The 22683-nt window shown below is 35.9% G+C and overlaps 2 protein-coding genes across 2 annotated transcripts; both read right to left on the bottom strand.

Moving 5' to 3' along the window:
• Window positions 1–4818: 4818 nt before the first annotated feature.
• Window positions 4819–7310, bottom strand: LOC107584769 (C-C chemokine receptor type 7-like). Its single transcript, XM_016271503.1, has 3 exons — window positions 7238–7310; window positions 7003–7043; window positions 4819–6221 (listed from the first exon to the last, which is right to left on the bottom strand). Exons 1-3 carry the CDS (start codon window positions 7251–7253, stop codon window positions 5154–5156), a joined length of 1125 nt encoding a protein of 374 aa, XP_016126989.1. The 5' UTR covers window positions 7254–7310; the 3' UTR covers window positions 4819–5153.
• Window positions 7311–11293: 3983 nt separating this feature from the next.
• On the bottom strand, window positions 11294–16425 carry LOC107584829 (carboxylesterase notum2-like). The gene is made up of 10 exons (XM_016271595.1): window positions 16096–16425; window positions 15756–15808; window positions 15393–15488; window positions 15220–15280; window positions 14565–14641; window positions 14393–14492; window positions 13472–13660; window positions 11833–11933; window positions 11578–11725; window positions 11294–11345 (listed from the first exon to the last, which is right to left on the bottom strand). The coding sequence occupies exons 1-10, from the start codon at window positions 16407–16409 to the stop codon at window positions 11294–11296; spliced, it is 1191 nt and encodes a 396-aa protein (XP_016127081.1). The 5' UTR covers window positions 16410–16425.
• Window positions 16426–22683: the final 6258 nt, after the last annotated feature.

Genomic DNA, 22683 nt, shown 5'->3' with positions numbered 1-22683 from the left:
AATTTTAAAAACAAACAAGCAAGCTCTGTCCAGATTTAAAAAGTAACGCAAAAGTAACGTAACGCATTACTTGCCATAAAAAGTAACTAAGTAACGTAACTAGTTACTTTTTTATGGAGTAACGCAATATTGTAATGCATTACTTTTAAAAGTAACTTTCCCCAACACTGCTACTAACATTACAAATGAAATGACCCTTATTTAAATTAGTTTTAAACTCTATTCTGTACTGAATCTGTTTCTGACAATTCCCTAAATTCTTGACCTTTCTGTCCCCACTGCAGTCTGATGGCATTATAATCGGCATGAAATGAATTCATAGATCTTATTGTGTATAATTTTAATTTTATTGACCTTGTAATGTTCAATCAAAATGTCATAACTGGACCTTCCGTGTGAAAACGACAGACTTCTATGTTATAGCCCCAATGTAACCTACAGAACACACTTGATAGCCTATATGCTGACTCTGACTGCTCTGAGCTAGTATCGATCAGAGGCCTTCCTGATGTGATTTGACTTTGGTTGTAAAGATGGGAAATTAACACCTGCCATAAGCTAAATGTAAGAATTTTTTTTTTAGTGAAGTGTAAGTTTATATTTCTTTTTGCTTCCACACGTATTGTTTCATATAACCTTTTAATTGGGGAGAGACTATCAATTTAGTTGAGCTTGCAGAAACACAAACAAGCTCCAGCATTTTAAAGGTGCCATTTACTCTATAGATGCAGTTGGATTTAGAATGCTGGGATACATTCACCCTGAACCAAATGAAGTACACTATAACATACTTTAAAAAAGAGTACTTATTACAGAAATAATATAATTTAAAAGAATATACTTAAATGTGATGTTTTTGGACACTTAATTACATGTTATTTACAGTTAAAAGAAAATGTTTAGTTTAAATGTATATAATTTATAGGCAAAGCTGAATTTTAAAGTGCTTTTTTGGACCCAATAAGTGGGACTTGTTTACATCTTTAATGTAATTCCATAATTCTATTGTCTTTGAAATATTGTTAAAGTACTGCTGGATGTACTGACAAGCATTTAATATAAACTTAAAAATACTTCAAGATAATTACTTTTGAAATTTGTCATGTGTTGAAATATACTTGTGAGTACAGAATAGTGCATTTAAAATATTAACTTTAAATCTAACATCTAACATTATTGTTAAAATTATAATCAAGTATTTTACATGTGCTTTAGTATGTTAGTCAACACTTCACTTAATGCATGGCAAAAGATTAAAACATTATTTAAATGTGCTTTAAAGTAAAACTTAATTTGACATTATTCAGAGAAAGTGTACTCTCTGTAAGTACACATAAGTGGACGCATATTAAATTATCTTCAATACACTGCAAGTACAATTACAAATACTGAGATTTGAAGTACACTATAAGTGCACACTTAATATAATTAAGCTCACATTTTTCTCACAAGAGGGATGAACAAAACCCAACAACCTTGTTTAAATTAAAACACTACTAACAATAAACACATGCATTATTCACTAAACTCACACAAATGCTATAAGAGATCTTTGTTCATATCTTTATTGCTCAAACTGCTACAACAAAAAAAAAAAAAAAAAAAATATATATATATATATATATATATATAAAAATAATGATTAATTTAGAAACTATCGAAGTTCATTGAAAGCTGTGGTTAACAACATTAATGAGCAGTTTTTATATCAGCATATATACTGTTAATTAACATTACATTTACGTTGCACCTTGTAACAAGCCTCAAAGCATTCCTCAAGCTGAAACGCCTCCAGCTCTGTGAACATGTATGCGACTCTGATGTAGCGTCACATGAGCGTGTGCCTGCTTGACAGGAGTTTGATTACACTGCAGCAGAAGCACCTATCTATTCGCACGATTCTTGTTCGTGGCAAAATGAGCACGAGAGGTGTTCAGAGGACTTGATTTTCAAGTTATCTGGTGTTTCCCCGTCAAGACCTGAAGCCGGCAGGTGACTCACAAGAGCTTATAATTACGGTGGTTTGCACTCACGTGACTGAGAGGAATGACAAAGACAAATATCAGGTCTTGCCAGACGTACATAATATATATATATATCAGGGTTCTTCAAATCTTGCCCTGGAGGGCCAATGCGCTCCTGATCAAACTCACCTACCTGTGATTTTCTAATGATCCTGAAGACACTGATTAGCATGCTCAGGTGTGTTTGATTAGGGTCAGAGCTAAACTCTGCAGGAAAGTGGATCTCGTGGGCCAGATTTGAGGAGCCCTGATATATATCATAACTGTACAACGTTTCGTAAACATTAGATGTTAGAAATTTCTGATGTAAAAACTGCTTGAAAACGTGCTTCCTTTTCTTATGAGAATACACATAGCCTATAGCTTTTTAAAACAGATCCTCGCCTGCCATACAACTTACGTTAAAACGGCCTACAGTAACGCGAGTTACGTAATCAGATTACTTTTTTCAAGTAACAAGAGAATATCTGAGTTACTTTTTTCAAATAAGTAACGTAAGTTACTTTTTTTATCCAATTTATTGATTGACATTAGCTCTACCTAATGTAATATCAGTCTATTAATAAAACAACATCTGAGATCTAGGTGTTGATTCTGTTCGCAAAGACTGTGAAAGAAAGGCTGTGAGAGACACTATGAGTGTATTGTCCTTTTGCATAACCTTTAGTTATTTATAAACCAATACGATTTTTGTCCATACATTTTTTTGCATGGCATTAAAATTCAAAAAATCTTAAACATTTCTCACATTGCTTAGAATATCAATCTTAGGTTTTACATTGTTACAAGTTTTGCTTTCAGGCCCAAGAAGCTCCTACTGTAGATTTTTATCTATATTATTCCCCTGTGTTCCTCGCTGCACTTCCTCTACCTCAAACATAACTAAGTAACGTAACTAGTTACTTTTTTATGGAGTAACGCAATATTGTAATGCATTACTTTTAAAAGTAACTTTCCCCAACACTGCTACTAACATTACAAATGAAATGACCCTTATTTAAATTAGTTTTAAACTCTATTCTGTACTGAATCTGTTTCTGACAATTCCCTAAATTCTTGACCTTTCTGTCCCCACTGCAGTCTGATGGCATTATAATCGGCATGAAATGAATTCATAGATCTTATTGTGTATAATTTTAATTTTATTGACCTTGTAATGTTCAATCAAAATGTCATAACTGGACCTTCCGTGTGAAAACGACAGACTTCTATGTTATAGCCCCAATGTAACCTACAGAACACACTTGATAGCCTATATGCTGACTCTGACTGCTCTGAGCTAGTATCGATCAGAGGCCTTCCTGATGTGATTTGACTTTGGTTGTAAAGATGAATCAGCATGCACTGTCATGTCAGCCTTATCATAATGTTCATGCAAATCTACAGAGCATTTACAATTTTGCTTAAAAAAACAGCGCCTCATGTGCCCATGAACAAAGATACAATATTTAAAATGTTCCAGTGCCGGTGTAGTCTTGTTGAAGTTACCTGGAGTTAAAATATCAAATATCAATATTTCAAAGGTGAAAGGTTAAAAGGTCTAAGCCACAACTAATATTTGCATTCTTAATCTAATGTTAAGCAGTAAGGCACCAACACCTAACTAGATGTGCAAAAAAAAGGAGGTTTGGGTGCCAATTCATTTATTAGATGAGAATAAAGCAAGACAAACACGGTTAGTAAAATTAACTATTGATAAATATACACTTTCTTTCTTTCATTTATTAAACCAAGATGTGTGTAATAGCAATAGCACTTTCTCAACTTGAGATTCCCTGGATCTCTTTGCTCATGTGTATTCAGTTCAGATTCTTTAGAGACAAGCCCTAAGCCCTTCACTAATGACTATCCAAAAGCCAAGTGTGCATATGTAAAATATCATATCTTGCAATTTGTGAAAATAACCTTGACCCTTGGCATTTACACTGTTTAACTTAAAGAGTGCCAGCAGAGCACACAACTCTCAATATTCTTTCAATATAATCTCAGAAAAAAAGGTACAAAGCTGTCACTGGGGCAGTACACTTTCAAAAGGTACTAATTTAGGCCTGCACGTTAATATGTACTTTTAAAGTACTAATACCTACCATTTAGGAGTAAATAAGTTACAAGATGTACCTTTTAGCTTTTGTACCTTAAGGTACTGCCCCAGTGACAGCTTTGTACCTTTTTTGTTCTTTAGTAACTTTGCTCTTTAGTAAAGTGTTTTTGTGGGTTACATATGTAATTTAAACCTTTTTTTTGGTCAGTATCTAAAACTGAATAAATGAGAACTGAACTGAGCAGTATATTGCTTTTCTGCAAGCAGGGCACTTTAAGTGTAACGTAGACTCACCATAACCACATACATAACATATTACTAACTGTGACCACAGACAAATGAGCATAAATGTCTTCTTCACTAACTAGTAAGGGGGGTGAGAAACCAAAGGATGGAATAGTTCATAGTGAACAATGTTCTATGTTTATATTCTATGTTTGTAGTTTCTAAATGTATTTCTCCTTTGGCTCGCCTCGGTTTTTATTTGAATGTTACATATATTTTGTACCTAAGCACACGACTGAAGAGGGTGAAACTATTTTGTTGTGCAGCTGTTTCTAACACACAAAACTCAAGTCAGTTATTTCAGAAAATGTATATTTATTCAGTTTTATAACATCTCAGACAGAGTAAAGAAAATGAATATTTGAAAGAATTTCAACCATGAAAGAGGATTATGTTGCTAACTGATTTTCCACATATTGGTGGATAGTTAGCCTTAACGATATCTCATTTTTGAAAGCATGTATAATATACAGTATAGACATATATTGGTATTGAGAACAAGATATTGAACACAAAATGGTTATATCATATAACAAAGAGTGAATGACATTTTTTCTCTCCTAGAGCAATGAAAAACAAGAAGTGAAAAGCTTATTGTTACAAAGCAGGAAGTTTTTGTACAGTAAGTCACTAGTAACACTGCATAGCAGAAATTGTAGTATGTCAGTATATGTCTACATACAGTCCTCCACAGGCAGTTTGCTCTGAATGGAGCTATGAAGTGATTTACCACTATGTAACAGAAGTAAATTGGCAAGACATTTTTGTTGTTTTGGAATCTGTTCCTCAACAGATAGGAGCGTTCAGGGGGAAAACGTTGTTGTGGTTTCCGTGTCCAGGCCAACAGAGGATCTTCGTTTACCGCAGTGGGTGTACATGAGGTGGCTCTTTCTGATACATCCCAAGTCTTTCAGTAGCTTCAGGAGATCATTGCGAAACTTTACCCCAATGAAGGCATACAGGAAGGGGTTTATGCAGCAGCGCAAGAAGGCCACGGCTCTGGTCACATCCAAAGCGTAAAGACGAGTCTTGTCCTTGTTGCAATCCGTTGTGTCCTGAGTGGTCACTCCCATGACTACATTGTAGGGTAGTTGACTGAACACAAAGACAGATACCACTGCAATGATGACCTTGAAGGCTTTATTCCTCTCAAAGTTCTTGGCTTGGATAAGGGTCTTGATGATACAGATGTAACAGAACCCCATGACAACCGTTGGAAGTATAAAACCCAGGACCATCTGACTTACCAGCATCCTAATGCGGTAGGCTTCATAGTTGTTGCCATTTGCTGTACAAGTTCCATTGATGTTGACTTCAGAGAACACCATGTCGGGTACTGAAAAGATCACTGCCATCACCCACGTTACTAGAGAAGACACCTGTCCATAAAAGACTGCACTGGAGCGACAGCGATGAGCAGAGACGGCCTTTGTTATGGAGAAATAACGATCTACGCTGATGCAGGTGAGAAGGAACATGTCACTGAAGAAGCTGACCTTGTAGATGGTGAACATGGCCTTGCATGGATACAGACCCAAATGCCACTTGCTCATGAAACTAGCTGCCCAGAAGGGGAGAGAAATTGCAAACAGCAGGTCAGCCATGGCTAGATTGAGCAGGTAGACGTCAGTCATCGTCTTCAGCCTCTTGAAGTAAAGGTAGGTTAGGATGACCAGAAAGTTTCCCACGAGGGCCATGAGGCAGATGATCGTGTAGATAGTGGGAAGGAACCATGCACGGAAGGAACGGTTGGAGCCTCTATCGCAGATTAATTCAAGCTCGCTGTAATCCACGGCCTCTGTGGAATACTCAAACTCTGATGTGAAGTTTTCTCCCAAATGGCTTTCAGTAGTCTCATTGGACCAGCTTTTCTGAAATAAAGGTAATGCAGAAGCTTCATAAAAACCTCTCAAGGAATGAGTTACTCAGCAAAAGGCATCATTATCCTATACATTTACAACCTCTAGACAGTCTAAATCTGTACATGATTCCTGTTTAGAGATTAACTGTGCTCATGAAACTAGCTGCCAAGTGTTTGAGGAACCCATTCAACTATACAAGGTTGGATTCAAAACTAGATGTGCAGATAAACAAGTAGTCCTCCAGAAGTCTGATGAATAGTTCTCACAAAAATGGAAATTCTGGCATCTTGTTCCAAACTCTGGTAACACTTTACAACAAGGTTCCATTTGTTATAGATTAGTTTGCATTAACAATTAAAAAAATCTTCTAAAGCTCCTGAGCTAACATGAACTAACATTAACAAATACTGTCTGTAACAAGTGTATTGCTCATTGCAAGCTAATGTTAGTTTAAACATTAAATAACGTTAACTAATGGAACCTTATTGTAAAGTGTTACCGATTTACTTTTTTTTTGTTTATCATACAAAAGATGTCAGAACGACAGCCTCAGTCACCATTCATGTTCACTGTGCGCAAAACGTGCGCAATGAAAGTGATTGGTGACTGTTTTCATTCACCCTCAAATTCTTTCGTGTTCCACAAAAGCATGTCAGTCATACAAGTTTGGAACTATGAGTAGAGTGAATAAATGATGACAGAATTTCCATTTTAGGGTGAACTATTCTCTGGATTTAGAGGTTAAAATGAAAGGTAAGTGCAGTTAGTCTTGGTTTAATGCATGAATTACCTTTATGTGGCACGACCACATCAGCAGCAAAGGACAAATAACTGTCAATGAAAAACACAATGTGTCAGAAAGTGCACAAAATTATAGTTTTCATTCATAGACAAGTAAAAGTTAAAAAAAAAAAAACATTTTTATCCTTTCTCTTCTTTGACCAAATCCTTTATATTTTTATACATTTGTACAGCTATTTGATACATTTAATAGCATAATTCAATGGATTAATTTCTAGGCTTACCGGTAAACGCATGCATGGTGTAAGACTTTCTCTTTGAATGTTTCGCCAGGACTGCTAACAACACAGTGATTACGAGAGCTCTGCATCTGCTGTGTTAAAAAGGTGAAGAGCCACTTTTAACTCTGAAGCCAAGACCAGAGGAAAGGGTTTTCACCACAACCTGCACGGTGTTTCAAGAAAAACAACTTCATTTCTTACCTTTGCACAACCATAAAATTGTGCCTATTATATTCATCCTATTTTAATTACTTACCAGCTGATCATTAAATTAAACCAACAAGTAATAATTTAAAACAAAATGCATTATCTATTTGTAATCTTTTAGTATTTTCACTGTCTGCTTAAACATTGCATCATAATAAGTGAGTTTTGACAATATAGGCCTAATAGTCATTTATTAGATACTGATACACTACAGTACTGTGACACATGGTAAAACTGCTTTTATACAATGTGACCCAAGTGTTAATAGGGTTCAGATTTAGATGTTTTATCTTTATTATGATGACACAGTTATAATTACTTACAAAAAAAGAGATTTATTTGATCATGGGAAAGCATGATTTTTGTAAGTGTCGTGTCACAGCACTCCTGGTTTGCTCTGACTATTCTGTAGTGTTTTACAATGTTTTACAAGTTATGTCAAAATCCTGAACAGCAGTGCAGACTATAAATGAGCACATGCTATAAAACAACAATTTATCTAATATGCTTCCCCCCGCCCCCCTTTTTCTGGTTCTTTAAAGCTCTCTGTCCTCAATCACTGGCAACACCCCCACCGTCCCCTCCCCTCCCCCACCAAGTTTCAACTCTGCACAGGTAGTCGCACTGCTGCACGTGTGCAATTGTGGGTTTGTGTGTACATTGCTGCCAGGAAAAGAGGCCTAAGCAGGAAGACGTGTTTCGGCCACAACTCAGGTGATTTGCGTGGTGAAGGCACTGTTGTAGTTAGCTCACTCAAACTGTGAATAAACCTCATTGGTACAATCACCTGTACACTTACCTGTTTATACAGAAACCACTGGTGTTTGTGGGGATTTTTTTATTTTTTTGTTTTGTTAATGTCTGATAAATGGCCTTAAGGTTGAACTATCTATCTATCTATCTATCTATCTATATATATATATATATAAACACACATGCATGCAGTGGATTAAAAAATATGTCATAAAAATTAAGACTAAACAAAAAGGTTACATTCAAGATAATCTGAGCAATGGCAAGCCAATTTGTATTCTTTAAATGCAGGTCATAGACTGTTTGTAGCTGTCAAGCTTTGAGTTTCATCAAAGAAAGAGAGAGAGAGAGAAGGAGCACACATCCCCCCACCCAAAATCAGAAAAGAAAACAACACACCAATGAAAGTTCCCTTTTCTCAAACCACCCCTAGTAAAAAACAAACCAATGCATGCTGTTACACAGAAAGTTTGCCAAAGTGCACGCAAGCATGTGCACTTTAAAACAATGGCCTATGATCACTGTTAGATACATCTCTGTATCTGTATGTCAATTCATAGAAGCTTGAGAGAAAGTGTTGACTGTGGTTTTAATAAAAAACAGGAAGATGTAACCTATCAAAACCACAATAAATTATCTTGGTATGTCAAATGATTGGAGATAAGCAACTCAAACCTGAGAAACCCAAAAACCCTTGATCGCTTTACTGATTTTACTTGTTAAACCAATTAAGTATCAAGAAGATCTATGTCTTTATTGGGTATTTACTATCTATTAAAATAAAAAAGGATTTCTTTTGTGCATTTAAATTAGTTGCAAATTACATATTATAGAATTCCAGTATACAAACCATTATATACTGGTATATTATATATTTATCTAACACACACACTCAGTCTACATTTCAATTTGCACATAATATACCTGTACATACAACTGTCTATTGTTATATACCTGTACATACAATTGTCGATTTGTATATTTTTATTCCTTAGTTACTTGTTCTATTTTTCTATTTTTTATTATCTGTGTTTTTGTTCTGTCACTGTCATTCTGTTACACTGTGGAGCTTCTGTCATGAAAACAAATTCCTCGTATGTGTAAACATACCTGGCAATAAAACTCATTCTGATTCTGATTATTGGTTGTGAGATGAGGCAATGCTTGCATAGCTGCTCTTTAGTAGTTTATGGCCGCCAGCATCTCTATTATGTTAGCAAAAGCATGTTAAAAGTAAATGCTTCAGAATTTGCAAATGAATATTTTGACTACATTGTATGAATACACTGAATATTTACATATTATGCATAAAACATTTTAATCAGAAGAACAACCAAGAGATGCAATATACTCCTTAATATTGTATCATGGATGTGAGCACAAATGATCTTTTCTATTTTAATTTCAGTCCAAGTTTTTAGCTATTCACTAGACATAGTCTGTTAAATGTAGTAGAGTTTGTGTTTTCACAATTAGCTAGATAACCTTAAGAGACCTCAGACCGTTAGTCAAACTACTCACTGGTGTGAACAGGCTTGTCTGTACTGTGACACATGGTCTGTTTCCCTCACCGTTGTGTTCCTCTCAAAATGAATTGTTTATATACATGGATGTAACAGTGAAATTCCCCTTTATCAGGATGTGTTCTAACTCTTCTGGGAAGTTTCTTAGTCATGTCTTCGCTTAATCATGTATGTGAAAACATAAGGTTATTTTTTTTACTCATGAAACTACCACTCAAATTCTCCGCTTGAATCTTTTAGGAAGTTGCATGGAAAACAAAACCTTGCAGATCCGCCAGACATTGACATCAAGCCTAAAATAATGTTCTCCTTTAAAGAAATGTAAGAAACTAAGTGCAATTCTAAAACATATATCTGCCTAGAAAATACAACTGCACTTCAAACAAGAATGTAGAAGTCTTGAAATTCCACTCCAAAATGTTCTGCTCAGGAATACATTTAGTTGATTTTAGTTTTCTTTTCAATGAGATGGTGGTATGATTGAAAGCAACAATACAGCTAACCTAGAGAGTAGAAATAAGATATCTGATGAGATTGTGGTTAAGCACAAAAATGTAACACGGAAATCATTCTGGGTTGGAACAAGAATCACATTTCAAACAGATCAGTTCAGTCATCTAACCACAGTGTTTTTGTCATGTAAAGTTGCTACCGTGCCATTCCCCTTCAGATTCCATTGTCATTTTAAATGGTCAAAGACACGTTTTTAAGGTGCAGAATTCACAAGCTTCCATTAGCCAACTACTCATGAAACCTATAGTGATGTTTGTCATTTGGTTTCTCTGTGCTCTTCAGGCAAATCAAAACACTCAATTCCAGTAAAACACACACACACGTTGGGTTTTCATGTTTTATGGGGACATTCCATAGACGTAATGGTTTTTCCTGGTTTTCCTATTCTTGTGGGGACATTTGGTCTCCATAACAAATACCAAGTACACACACACACACACTGAGATAGCATGTGTCTAAAACATCGTATATTACTTAAAATATATATAAATAGAAAACAGTTATTTTAAATGGTAAAAATATTTCACAATATTACTGTTTTACTGTTTTTATATAAAGGAATGAGGCCCTGGTGAACATAAAAGACTTCTTTCAAAAGCATCTTTTTTTCATTTTAATTAAGTTAGGTAATTTATATCACTATGAAATATTAATGATATATATTATATTAATTAAATATGGTTATACTAATTATATGAATAATAATCTAAGTCATTCTGCGTCCCCTCGGAAACTTAACTGACAACTGTCTCTGTAGCAAGTTGCTTTAGAAACAAGCTTTAACTAAATGGCAGTTTAATTAGCAGTAGTCTAATCATTCTGTTTATAAGCAGCTATAGCTCTGCTGTAACTTTGACCTCATCATGTGTTTTGCCATGGTTCTCCTCACAAATCATCTGTCCCAGTGCTCTCTCAGCTGAGCTCATAGAGCGGCCATTAATTAAGTGTGAAATCATGAGGTGACATTTTGGTGACACCTAGAATGCATCATGATGGACGAGTGTTCAAATGCAGGCGTATGAGCTCACCCATGAGGAGTGTGTCTCAGGGTGCCTGCATGTCCTTACCTTTTGGTAATCAAAGTGTGGGAAAGACAGGAGGGGGCAAACACGGCCCTAAAACAACATACAGCAGGACATTTTTAATACACAGAAAACAAACAGCCTTAAGCAAAAAAAATAAAAAATGTTTAAAGGTAAAATTGTAATAAGGTTAAATTGTAAATTACTTTTGCTGACATGATTTTGACATGATTGTTCAACTATTAGTAACTATTTAGCTATTCTGGAGACATATTTGGCTAGTTTAAGTGAGATACTACTATATTAATGCTAGTTATTTACTCACGTAACATCTTTGAGAGAGCTTTTAAACTCTTTTCCCAGGTTCTGCATGTAGGTCCATTGCTGCTCTGAGAGCGATTGGCTGCCCATATAAATGTTCTCCACTCGTAACTGTTCCTCATCAAACAACCACTGCACTACAAACAGTGGAGCTAAAAAGAGACATATCCTCTGTTATTTTAAAGGAAGTAAGTCTTATTAACATCAGCCACTTCTGTAAAAAAATGTCATTTATATCGCACAGATGGCACACCCTCACCGGTTATGTAGGAGTACAGTTTATGTCCAAAAAAGCATTGCCATTCCTCGCCTCTTTTATACTGCTGCTTGCACTTTTCTGGAACAACACCACTCCACAACCTAACAGAGATATAATATCATCAAAAAAATAATAATGATCAAGCAGTGCATTTTGAGATTTCATTTATGTCTGCAGGAAAAATGTATAGGATGAGTTATGCACTGAAGATGAAGACAAATGCCTAATCCTAAGTATAAGCAATAACATTAATCTCATGTACTTGAAGGTTTTTTTTTTGTCTTGTGAAAATGAAGCGTGCTTAATTATATCGAATGTGCACTTGTAGTGTAGATCAAATCTCAAAAGCATATTTTTGCTTGCACTTTTCTGGAACAACACCACTCCACAACCTAACAGAGATATAATATCATCAAAAAAATAATAATGATCAAGCAGTGCATTTTGAGATTTCATTTATGTCTGCAGGAAAAATGTATAGGATGAGTTATGCACTGAAGATGAAGACAAATGCCTAATCCTAAGTATAAGCAATAACATTAATCTCATGTACTTGAAGGTTTTTTTTTTTGTCTTGTGAAAATGAAGCGTGCTTAATTATATCGAATGTGCACTTGTAGTGTAGATCAAATCTCAAAAGCATATTTAAAAAAAATCTGTACTTGCAGATAATATTATATTAATGAAATAAAGGGCCAATTAAGCAAACTTAAAGAGAGTACATTTTTATGAATGTTTGATAACACTTAAGTATGTTTCTAAAAAGTGCACTTTATAATAATGTCAAATTAAAAGTTTTACTTTAAAGTACATTTTAAATCAGTTTTAATACTGTTTTGTCATATTTTAAAGTACATTTATTATTTTAATGTACTAACTGTGCTAAAGCACATGTAAAGTACTTGATTAGAATTTTTACTGTAGTGTGTAATTCGATATTACATTTAAAGTTACATTACATAACTATATTTTAAATTTATTAAACTGCAACTTCATCATTTTAAATGTATAATTACAAATATATTTAAACACAAGTTTCATAGAAATGACATTAAATTCAGCAGTACACTTTAGCCATATTTAAACTACAACTGAAATAATTGCATTTCATATAAATTGAAACTTTAATACATTTTGGTAACACTTCATTTTACAGTCTCCTTGTTACACAGGTTACATGTACTTACTTATTACTAAAAGTAAAAAGTAAAAGTACTAATTACTAAAAGTAAATTAGGCATAATTATATGCAACTAACTGTAAACCAAACCCTAATCCTAAAACTATAGTAAGTACATATTAATTCATATTATTCACTACTTCAATGTATAATTATACTGTAACAAGGACAACATTTTCATTTAATTGTAAATAACATGCAGTTAAGTGTCAGAAAACATTACATTCAGTTCACACTTAAGTATATTCTTTTAAAGTGTATTATTTTCCATAGTAAGTACTCTTCTTAAAACTATGCTGAAGTATACATCTTTTTAGAAGGGATGTTATGGTTATTGCTAATGCAATCAATTAATTTAAAATGGATTTGTTTAATACTGAAACTGTAGGCTAATTTAAGTTGTGACCAAAACTACATATTCATTATTCTGGTAAATTGAGATTAGCATGTACACTTTACCGAAGTCCTTTTTTTATGGCATCCACAGGGGTGCAGGAGGCACTGTCTGGACAATCAGGAGCTTTTTGCTGTTTACTCTCCAGAAACCAGCCTGAGTCAACAAGGCCGCGCACCTGAGCGTCTGCACCCAGCTGCTCCAGAAGACTGGACACCTTATCAATGTTCAGCAGGACACCTGCTCCCCCGGCACTGCAGGAAAGAATAAATAATATTACCCAAAATATTACCTCAACCCTCAAAATCTAGTTTGTCAAACTAGTGAACTACAAATATTGTTCTGAATATCAAATGGCTTCAACAAATGCTTAGGAATAACCAACAAAACATGTTGCTAACATTGGAAGAATCCTCAGAGCTTGTTTTACTTCCTTGACAGGACACATATAGATATTATGTCATTGTCTACAGCATTACAGGCTGCAGTAAACATTTTTTATGGTAGACAACAGGATGTGCTGAAAATAGTGCTTCAGTCAGTGTTGTGGTAAAACTCAAGGGGTGGTCCATGGACGGGAATAGGATTTCATGGTTCTCCAGATGGCTCTGTTTCAATTGTTCATAGCATCTTGTTATTAGATCTCAATATGCAGCAACAGGTGTAACGGGGGTCTAGTGTTATATTTGTTAATAAGTGAATTCAAATCCAGTTACGGGATTTATAATAGCTATGGTTCTTGGATTGAGGAAACAAATTGCAGAGCAGCCACAAGTATAATTATCTAAAGAAACAATTATTATTATTATTAATAATAATTGTAAAAACTCCAAACAATTCTTCCAGGCCAAACAGCAAGGAAAACTCTCTTTTACTATAAATGCATCCCATTATTTAAGAAACATGCAAAAATGGATACAAACCAATGTCATAACTATTTTTTTCTCCAGACTAGAACAATTTGGTAACATAGCCAGAGATCTCACCTAGTTCCTGCCAACATCACAACTTTGGCTTGTTTCAGTCCTTTTTGGACAAGATCTTTGATCACCTCCCGAATGATTTGAGATCCCATGAAAGCATATTCTGTGGTGGAATAAATAAAATATAGAGTCCTAATTTTGGTAACAAAAACCGTTAATAGTCTGAAAAATTTACCTGTTTCTTTTCCCTGTTTGGACTTTGATGCTGCTTTGTTACCACTCCACACATCGCTTGAACAATAGGGAACAAACCTAGTCACATTAGATAAGAGACGTCAGACAAGTAAGTCAGCTATGTATTAATTACAAAGCTTATATAAAGGTGACCATAAACGCATTAATCAGATAGAAAAATAAACTGCAGAGAGGGGCATTTTGCTAAATATATGCACCATATAACAGATTCATTATAAATTTTACTGCTCTTCAATGTTTAATTTATGTTTTAATAAATCCATAAATTTTTATGACAGCCACCAATGTTTATATATATAAAAAAAAGCGAATTGTAGAAATATTATTATGTAATTGTAAATTTATTATTTTAAAACTTCATTAAGTGTAATTTTAACAAATCAGTCAGTTTTAACCTTCAATATTATAGTAATGTATTACCAACTGACTCTCATGTATATTTTAGTTTATTTTTTTACCTTGAGAAAATTTGGCATGTCCTGTCCCTGATATATATATATCCAAAATAATCGACATTGAATCGAATCGAATCGGTAATCGAATCGAATCGCAAGCTTGTGAATGAGAATCGAATCGTGAAATTTGTGTCAAAACCCAGCCCCAAATATCACTATTGAATTTTTTTAGATACTTACACAATATTGGCATTATACCAGTGAGGATTTTCATCAACTTGTGTTGATAGTAATCCAGTCCCTGCAAATAATCAGCGAGGTGGTTTTCATTAAGAATCACTTGAGTATGGCTTGCATGACTAGCTAGAAGAAAGCAAGATGTGTTGTTGTGAGTCTGGTTAATATCAGCCTACCTTTGCGCGTCTGTGGCCAGTCAGTTGAGCTCATCAGACGAGGGATAGTTTTGTATCTGGAATCGCAGGTCTCTTTGTTGTAGCAGCACCAGCCACCTAAAAGAGATAATTGGAATTAACCTCACATTATCCATAAAAAAACAACAACTTGCAGTAGAGAGGATACACTTACTACAGTATTATTTTATTGTTTTAAAATGAGTCTTTAAGTAACAAAAACAGCCAAGTTTACAATGAATCCATGTAAGCCTGTTATTAAAATTACATGTCTAAGAAGATGACCAGCCGTCAAAATAACGCTGAGCACTGCATTTAAGCCTGCTGACCTCTCTCGACAAAATTAACTTTGTTTTAAATACTCACCTTCCAAAAATATCAGCCATCTCTTACTTCCTTTGAACTCCTTTAGGTAAAACCTGTGGGCCACAAATAAATATAGATGGTCTAGGGAACATAGCCATATGAGGACATTTACAAAACTGTCAAAGGACTGATATTTAACTTAACATTGCAAAACTGCAACAATTTGGTACATTTATGATTTGGAAGATGTTTTTTCCAAAGTGACTTACATTGCATTAAATGTTTAAATATTACCAGTTAATTTATCCTCTGGGAATCAAACCCATGACCGAGGTGCTATACTAATTGCCAAGTTTATGCACCTCTGGCTAGCAGTGCGGATGTCAGTGCTGTGTCTTACCCAGCGGCTGTACCATCGTTGCATGTCACTAATGTGTTCTTAAGAAAGTGCAGCTTCATTTCATCAACAGGCTTGTTGACAGATGCGCTTTGTTGGGCAGTGCCACGACCTCCAGTGTTAGTTTCTTTACTGGAATCGCCAGCACCTGCTAGTGCAGGGTTTGGGTCATCTTCAGGGCCATGCTGGGTCATCTCTATAGCCTGGCTGTTAGGCTTCTTTGCAGGTTTTCCACCTGACTTGGCATTGCGATTGTTGTTCTGACAAGAAATGACTCCCAGCAGAAGCAGGAACATAACATGACACAGAATATTCATATCAAATCCGACAGGACCTCCCTAAAAAAGGCCAAATGGGAACAGTCTGCATAAACCTCAAAAGGACGATTCAAAGCAATACCATTTTTATCATGGAGGGCCCAAGTTTTGAAAAGATCAACACTCACCCCTTAAAGTAACTGGTCCTGGTCCCCTTGGCGTCTTGGAGAGCAAATATCCTCAGGCTCTATGGGAAAGGTGGTTTTTGAATTGATGCTATGTCCTGAAAAGATCTTGGTCTTTGGTTGTGGTCCGTGCTAGATTTTATAGTGCCACCATATGGATTGCATTTCTCAACATCCCCTTTGAGCTGGTGCCAGCTCTGGGCTGCAACCAATGACACACCAAACCTGGACGTCTAATGGCGAGGAGAAAAGTTAGCATGCGCTCTCCCAACCATATTTCAAAGACATGCCCTCCCCACCTAACTTAGTCTCAAACAAGCCCTCCCACCCTCCCCTAGACCGGGCTCGACTTTGATTTAAACACCTACATGGTTGAAATACCTGCATAATCCTGCAGCTACATGGCATGTGGCTCTAGGTCATTGGAGCAGACCTCTCCTTGCTCACTCTAATAGGGAGAAACTCTTCACTCACTTGAATAATGAAAACTCTATGAAATAATCCTATGAAAATAATCCTTTTGAAAATGTTATGTCTTCTCAATTTAAAGAAATGGAAGTGAATTGTGCACAGATTTACAATCTGCTGATTGATCGCACAGGGTTGCCTTACAAAAAGCAACAGCTGATAGACTGATGCTGTCATTATCCACTCTGCTTATCAATCATGGTGAAATGTATATGTAAATGAATGATGTTATGGAAACATGCTACATCTTTGGCATAAGAGACATGCTTTTGCATCTAACCTTTAGTATAGAAGACCTGTCTTTGCGTCTGACCAACTAAAGTGTTATGCTTCCATCTAAGTACAAGCACTGTCCAGGGCTTCTTTATTAGACCATGACAAATATTATTATAATCAAGTGGTAATGTAACAGAAATGTATCCAGAAATTGGTACATATAAATACTCAACAAGAATAAAGGTTAGAAATATATGTAACTATTATATAAAATTACAATAAACACGCTACAACTGCAGCAAAATCCTACTATTTTCAAAGCAGTGAAAACCAGATAATCAGTAAAGAACCAAATGCCATCATTTTGCATCTACAATACTGTTACAAAATAATTCAACCTAATTCAGTAGTAATTTACAAATAGCAAATCCATATCAAGAACAGGGAGATAGAAGGCAGATCCAGGATGGCTTTAGACTGACATAGTAATCAGCGAAATAAATCACAAGTCTGGCCCTCTTTAAGTCTCACCGCTGAAATGTACACCATCCTTCCATGTCAATCTGCCATTAATGAGCCTTAAGTAAAAGGTTAGAAAGTGAGACACATTGAGATACTCCACTTATTATCCAAGATTCTCCAAAAAAATCCATAAAACAATAATAAAAAAGCCTTACATGCTATTTGATCAGATCAGATAATAGCCAATCGCACTCAGAATATTGACCAATCTGCACTCAGAAACACATGACCTGTTTCTTCATAAGAATTTCTTACAGGACAGGGCAAGGATAGTTATTCACAATTATATTATTGGTGTTATTGTATAATCTTATATTTTGTAGGTTTTTGGTCATCTTTTAGAAGGGAAAATTAGTTTCAGCATAACTCAACATAATTATTCTACTTTCTTATCTACTTTTGGACTGCTTAATATATAATATAATATGATATAATATATAAACCAGCTTAACCTGGACTTCTTGTAGGCAAGTTTCTGACTCAAGATGTTGTTACTGTTCATTGAGTTCTAAGAGCTGAAGTCTTTAAAGTTTTTCCAGATGAGTGAAAATATTTAGACAAAAAATGTCTAAACAGCTAATCAAATGACATTTCTGAATTTGATCTACTGAGCTTAAAACATTCTTCATTCTTTCTGTATTTATAAGCACGCACGCTGCCCCTGTCTTCCCAGAATTCATTGCAACAATCTGCACAGCAGACCTCAAAATGCTGAAACACAGACAAAAAAAGGTGTAAATCCTTCACCGTATTTTCCAATACAAGCCAGAATGTTTTGAAAAAAGCTTTTAGATGGCATTGCTTGTCTTTTTTGTCTTTGATATCTGCTTCAATAGATTCTTTCAATAGAAGCTGGCAAGATGGTGTAGATATTCAGACATTGTCTGTGGGTCTGAACCTGAAGCAACTCTGCTGCTCTGACCAGAAGTGACACGAAGAGGAGCAGATGCCTGAATAATGTCTCATTTTTGTTAAAAAGGAAACCAACCCCATATACAGTATCTCACAGAAGTGAGTACACCCCTCACATTTTTGTAAATATTTTATTATATCTTTTCATGTGAAAACACTGAAGAAATGACGCTTTGCTACAATGTAAAGTAGTGAGTGTACAGCTTGTATAAGGGTGTAAATTTGCTGTCCCCTCAAAATAACTCAACACACAGCCATTAATGTCTAAACCGCTGGCCACAAAAGTGAATACACCCCTAAATGAAAATGTCCAAATTGGGCCCAAAGTGTCAATATGTTTTTGTGCCCACCCTTATTTTCCAGCACTGCCTTAACCTTCTTGGGCATGGAGTTCGAATCTGTCTTTGGTGGTTGGAACAATAGTTCTGCCCGGACGATAACGCGGAGCCATATTGTTAATATTAGTAATACGCAGCATGCACGATACAAGGAAATGGTCAGTAACATCATCGCTTTGAGGTACGATATCTATATCAGTCAGATCAATTCCATGTGATATAATTAAATCTAGCGTATGATTAAAACGATGAGTGGGCCCGATGATGTTTTCCTTGACTCCAAAAGAGTTTATTAGGTCAGTAAACGCAAGTCCTAATGCATCATTTGTATTATCAACGTCACGTGAATGTTAAAATCTAAGACAATTAGCGCTTTATCAACAGTAACCAATAGGTCTGAGAGGAAATCTGCAAATTCTTTTAGGAAATCTGTATACGGCCCTGGTGGTCTATACACAGTAGCCAGAGCAAGAGATACGATAGATTTCTTTTGCACATCTGATAGATTTCTTTTGCATATCTGTTCTGAGTGGAACCTGTCCTGTTAAACCACTGTATGGTCTTGGCCACCGTTCTGCAGCTCAGTTTCAGGGTCTTGGCAATCTTCTTATAGCCTACACCATCTTTATGTAGAGCAACAATTATTTTTTTCAGATCCTCAGAGAGTTCTTTGCCATGAGGTGCCATGTTGAACTTCCAGTGACCAGTATGAGAGAGTGAGAGCGATAACACCAAATTTAACACACCTGCTCCCCATTCACACCTGAGACCTTGTAACACTAATGAGTCACATGACACCGGGGAGAGAAAATGGCTAATTGGGCCCAATTTGGACATTTTCATTTAGGGGTGTACTCACTTTTGTGGCCAGCAGTTTAGACATTAATGGCTGTGTGTCAAGTTATTTTGAGGGGACAGCAAATTTACACTGTTATACCAATGAACACTCACTACTTTACATTGTAGCAAAGTGTCATTTCTTCAGTGTTGTCACATGAAAAGATACAATAAAATATTTACAAAAATGTGAGGGGCGTACTCAGTTCTGTGAGATACTGTAACTGGATAATCGAGTGGCCAGCAGAGAACTAGGACTCGGTTTTGTTTGGAATGTGTTTTTCAAATGTACAGCCAAGGTCAGCTCCTGACACTGAGCACTCGAGTGGTCCGAGCACTTTGTCTGTGTCCGTGTGTATGTCATCACTGCACTTGAAGGCAGGCGAGTGCATTTCTCAGCTGACAGGCATCAAAGCATGCCGCACCTCCGAGAACTGTAGATGTGATTTTCAGAGCACAGTAATGTGTAAAGGTCGTGATCTTAAGGGATCATATCATCTAAACATCTAAGCTGAATGCTTGTGACTTAAACATCCACAATTTACACGCCAGGCAGTTGTTCGGCTTGTTCAGTGCATGTAGATCCAAGTTCATCTGGAGCTGTAGGTTGAATTGAACCATGGAAGGAATGAGATAATTAGAAAAGCTTAGATAGTTTCGACTGTCAGCAGTGCTCAAGTGCATTTTATGAGAGAGAAATATATATGCAAAGGTACAGGTGACTTGCACACTCACCATGTAAGCCCCAAGACGATTGATGATTTTTGCTGAGAACGGCTGTGTAGTTATGGCTGTTTGTCATCAGCACTGACATCGCAGCCTTTGCTGGATTGGTGCAAAGTGTGAGACGCCCACTAAAAGGACGAGTGCTGAAGCAAGCGTTATGGTAGGTGACATGTTAACCTTCTGTAAGCAGTCAACGGGATTGATGGTCTTGGCAGGCTTCCATGATGTAATAGCCAAAGAAAACAAGTGGCACGATTTGAATTTTGAGGTTCCCCAGCAAGAGTGTGACTCGAAAGTCAATTTCATCATGCACTGAGCTTTAACTCGTGACTTTACACCCAGCTGAGGTGTATTAGAGTCAATGGCTGTGTCTGAATTCCTGTACCTTCACAGTATGTACAGAATATGATGACATGAATTCTTGACTGAAGAACATCACAGGTGTGTAGTAATACATTCCTGAACATATTACACCTACCATGTTGGATTGTGCTTTGACCTATGATGTACTAACAAATGTAAAAACGTTTTACTTGTGTGTCGCTGACAAATTAAAAAATAAATGATGTGTGATGACAGCATTGAGTAAATCACATTATAGCCTTGACGTCATTGAATTGCTTTCAAAGTTGTAAAAGATTGCAAAAGTCAATCACTGTTTGCAGATGCCATAAAACTCAATGACATTTTTTTTAGGTTCATTGAACTAATTTTGTGTCTCTGAAAAGACATTATATTATGTTGAATATCAAAGGTTTTTGTTTTACCCACCTTTTACTCACTCTCAGTTTGTTCCAAACCTGTATGTATTTCTTTCAGCTGTTGAACACAAAAGAAGATTTTGAAGAATGTTGGTAACCATAAAGTTGACCGTAGCCACTGACTTCCATAGTATGGAAATAATGCAATGGAAGTCAATGGCTACAGTCAACTGTCAACAGGATTGCCACCTGTGGTGTTTGATCCTATAACCTCTTGGTTTTACCCGTGACATCACATTTTCTTAACTAAACAAATCTAAACTCTGAGCACTACTGGGATCTGTAAAGGTTTGTTAGTGACCACTAGTTGGGTCGTGTGGGGCCTCATCAAATGCTTGGGCAAATAGCTTGAAGAGCCGGCACAAACTCATGACAGTCTGAGCAGCAGCATGGCCTTGAAGTCATGCTGGTGAAGCCACACTCCTGTCAAAGCCATTGATTAATGTTCTCTGGGTCACGCCACCCTCTGGGACCTCACATAAGCTGCCCCATTTGATCAGAAACATAGCCGTTGGAGGTGCCAACACAACTGTAAGCTCCCCAAACAATGTCATGACATGCAAAGACAAACATCTATACATTCGTAAACATGCTCACCTGTTCTAAACACCAATGTTACACCCCTAATCATGCACTCATTCTAATGGATGGTGGCCAAGCTATATGTCACAGTTTGGTTACCAGTTTAGACATGGATTTTTCTGTTTAAAATACTAAAAATATAAAATACAAATTATAATGTTCGTGATTACAGAAATCACAGTGATCTTATACTGTGGCCAGTTGCATAAAATGTCACTATGGGCCATTCCCAAAAACATTTCAGCCTATCTCCACAACAACTAAATGAATCAAAATTATTTTGAAAACTTTTTCTCTGGAGAATCTTAAGATTGTGCATACCCAGTTGTGTGACAAATGGCCTAGGCCTTAAAATGTCTCAATGATGAAAAAGGGGATACATTTTATATATAAAAATAAAAACATGATATATATTTTGTAGTGCTTGATGCAAGAATTCCTAGAAAATAAACATTTCGATGGTAGCATATAATGCAGATTTATAAAAACTTCTAGCACCAAATGCTAACAAAATTTTGTACTAATGGTAATGGTCGTCCCTTATTAGACACTATTAGCTGCTGAAATTTGATTGACTGTTGGTGGACATGTTTGTTAGTTTATCTGAGTTATATTTAAAGAATATGTTAGCATTTGCCTCAAAGCATACCAATTTTCAACTTGATGGAACATATGGTTGCAGATTTATGAGGGTTTTTCTGTTGTAGCACACTCTATGGGTAGAATGTGACACGGCTTGTCATGCATCTTCAGAATGTCCTCTAATTGTATTAAGGTTTCTTAAGTC

The sequence above is a fragment of the Sinocyclocheilus grahami genome, unplaced genomic scaffold, assembly GCF_001515645.1.
Source record: "Sinocyclocheilus grahami isolate Dianchi unplaced genomic scaffold, SAMN03320097.WGS_v1.1 scaffold63.1, whole genome shotgun sequence".
Taxonomy (NCBI): Eukaryota; Metazoa; Chordata; class Actinopteri; order Cypriniformes; family Cyprinidae; genus Sinocyclocheilus; species Sinocyclocheilus grahami.
Note: the sequence above shows the minus strand (reverse complement) of the source record. Positions and strands in the feature narration are given on the sequence as shown.

Excerpts from the sequence above, each read along its gene's own strand:
- LOC107584769 (XM_016271503.1), bottom strand. Across the intron at positions 6,222-7,002 it reads TGTGGTCGTGCCACATAAAG|AAAAGCTGGTCCAATGAGAC; the intron begins GTAATTCATGCA and ends CCTTTATTTCAG.
- LOC107584829 (XM_016271595.1), bottom strand. The coding sequence starts at position 16,409 with ATGAATATTCTGTGTCATGTTATGTTCCTGCTTCTGCTGGGAGTCATT. Across the intron at positions 15,281-15,392 it reads CTGGCCACAGACGCGCAAAG|GGACTGGATTACTATCAACA; the intron begins GTAGGCTGATAT and ends GATTATTTGCAG. Across the intron at positions 13,661-14,392 it reads GTGATGTTGGCAGGAACTAG|TGCCGGGGGAGCAGGTGTCC; the intron begins GTGAGATCTCTG and ends TCTTTCCTGCAG.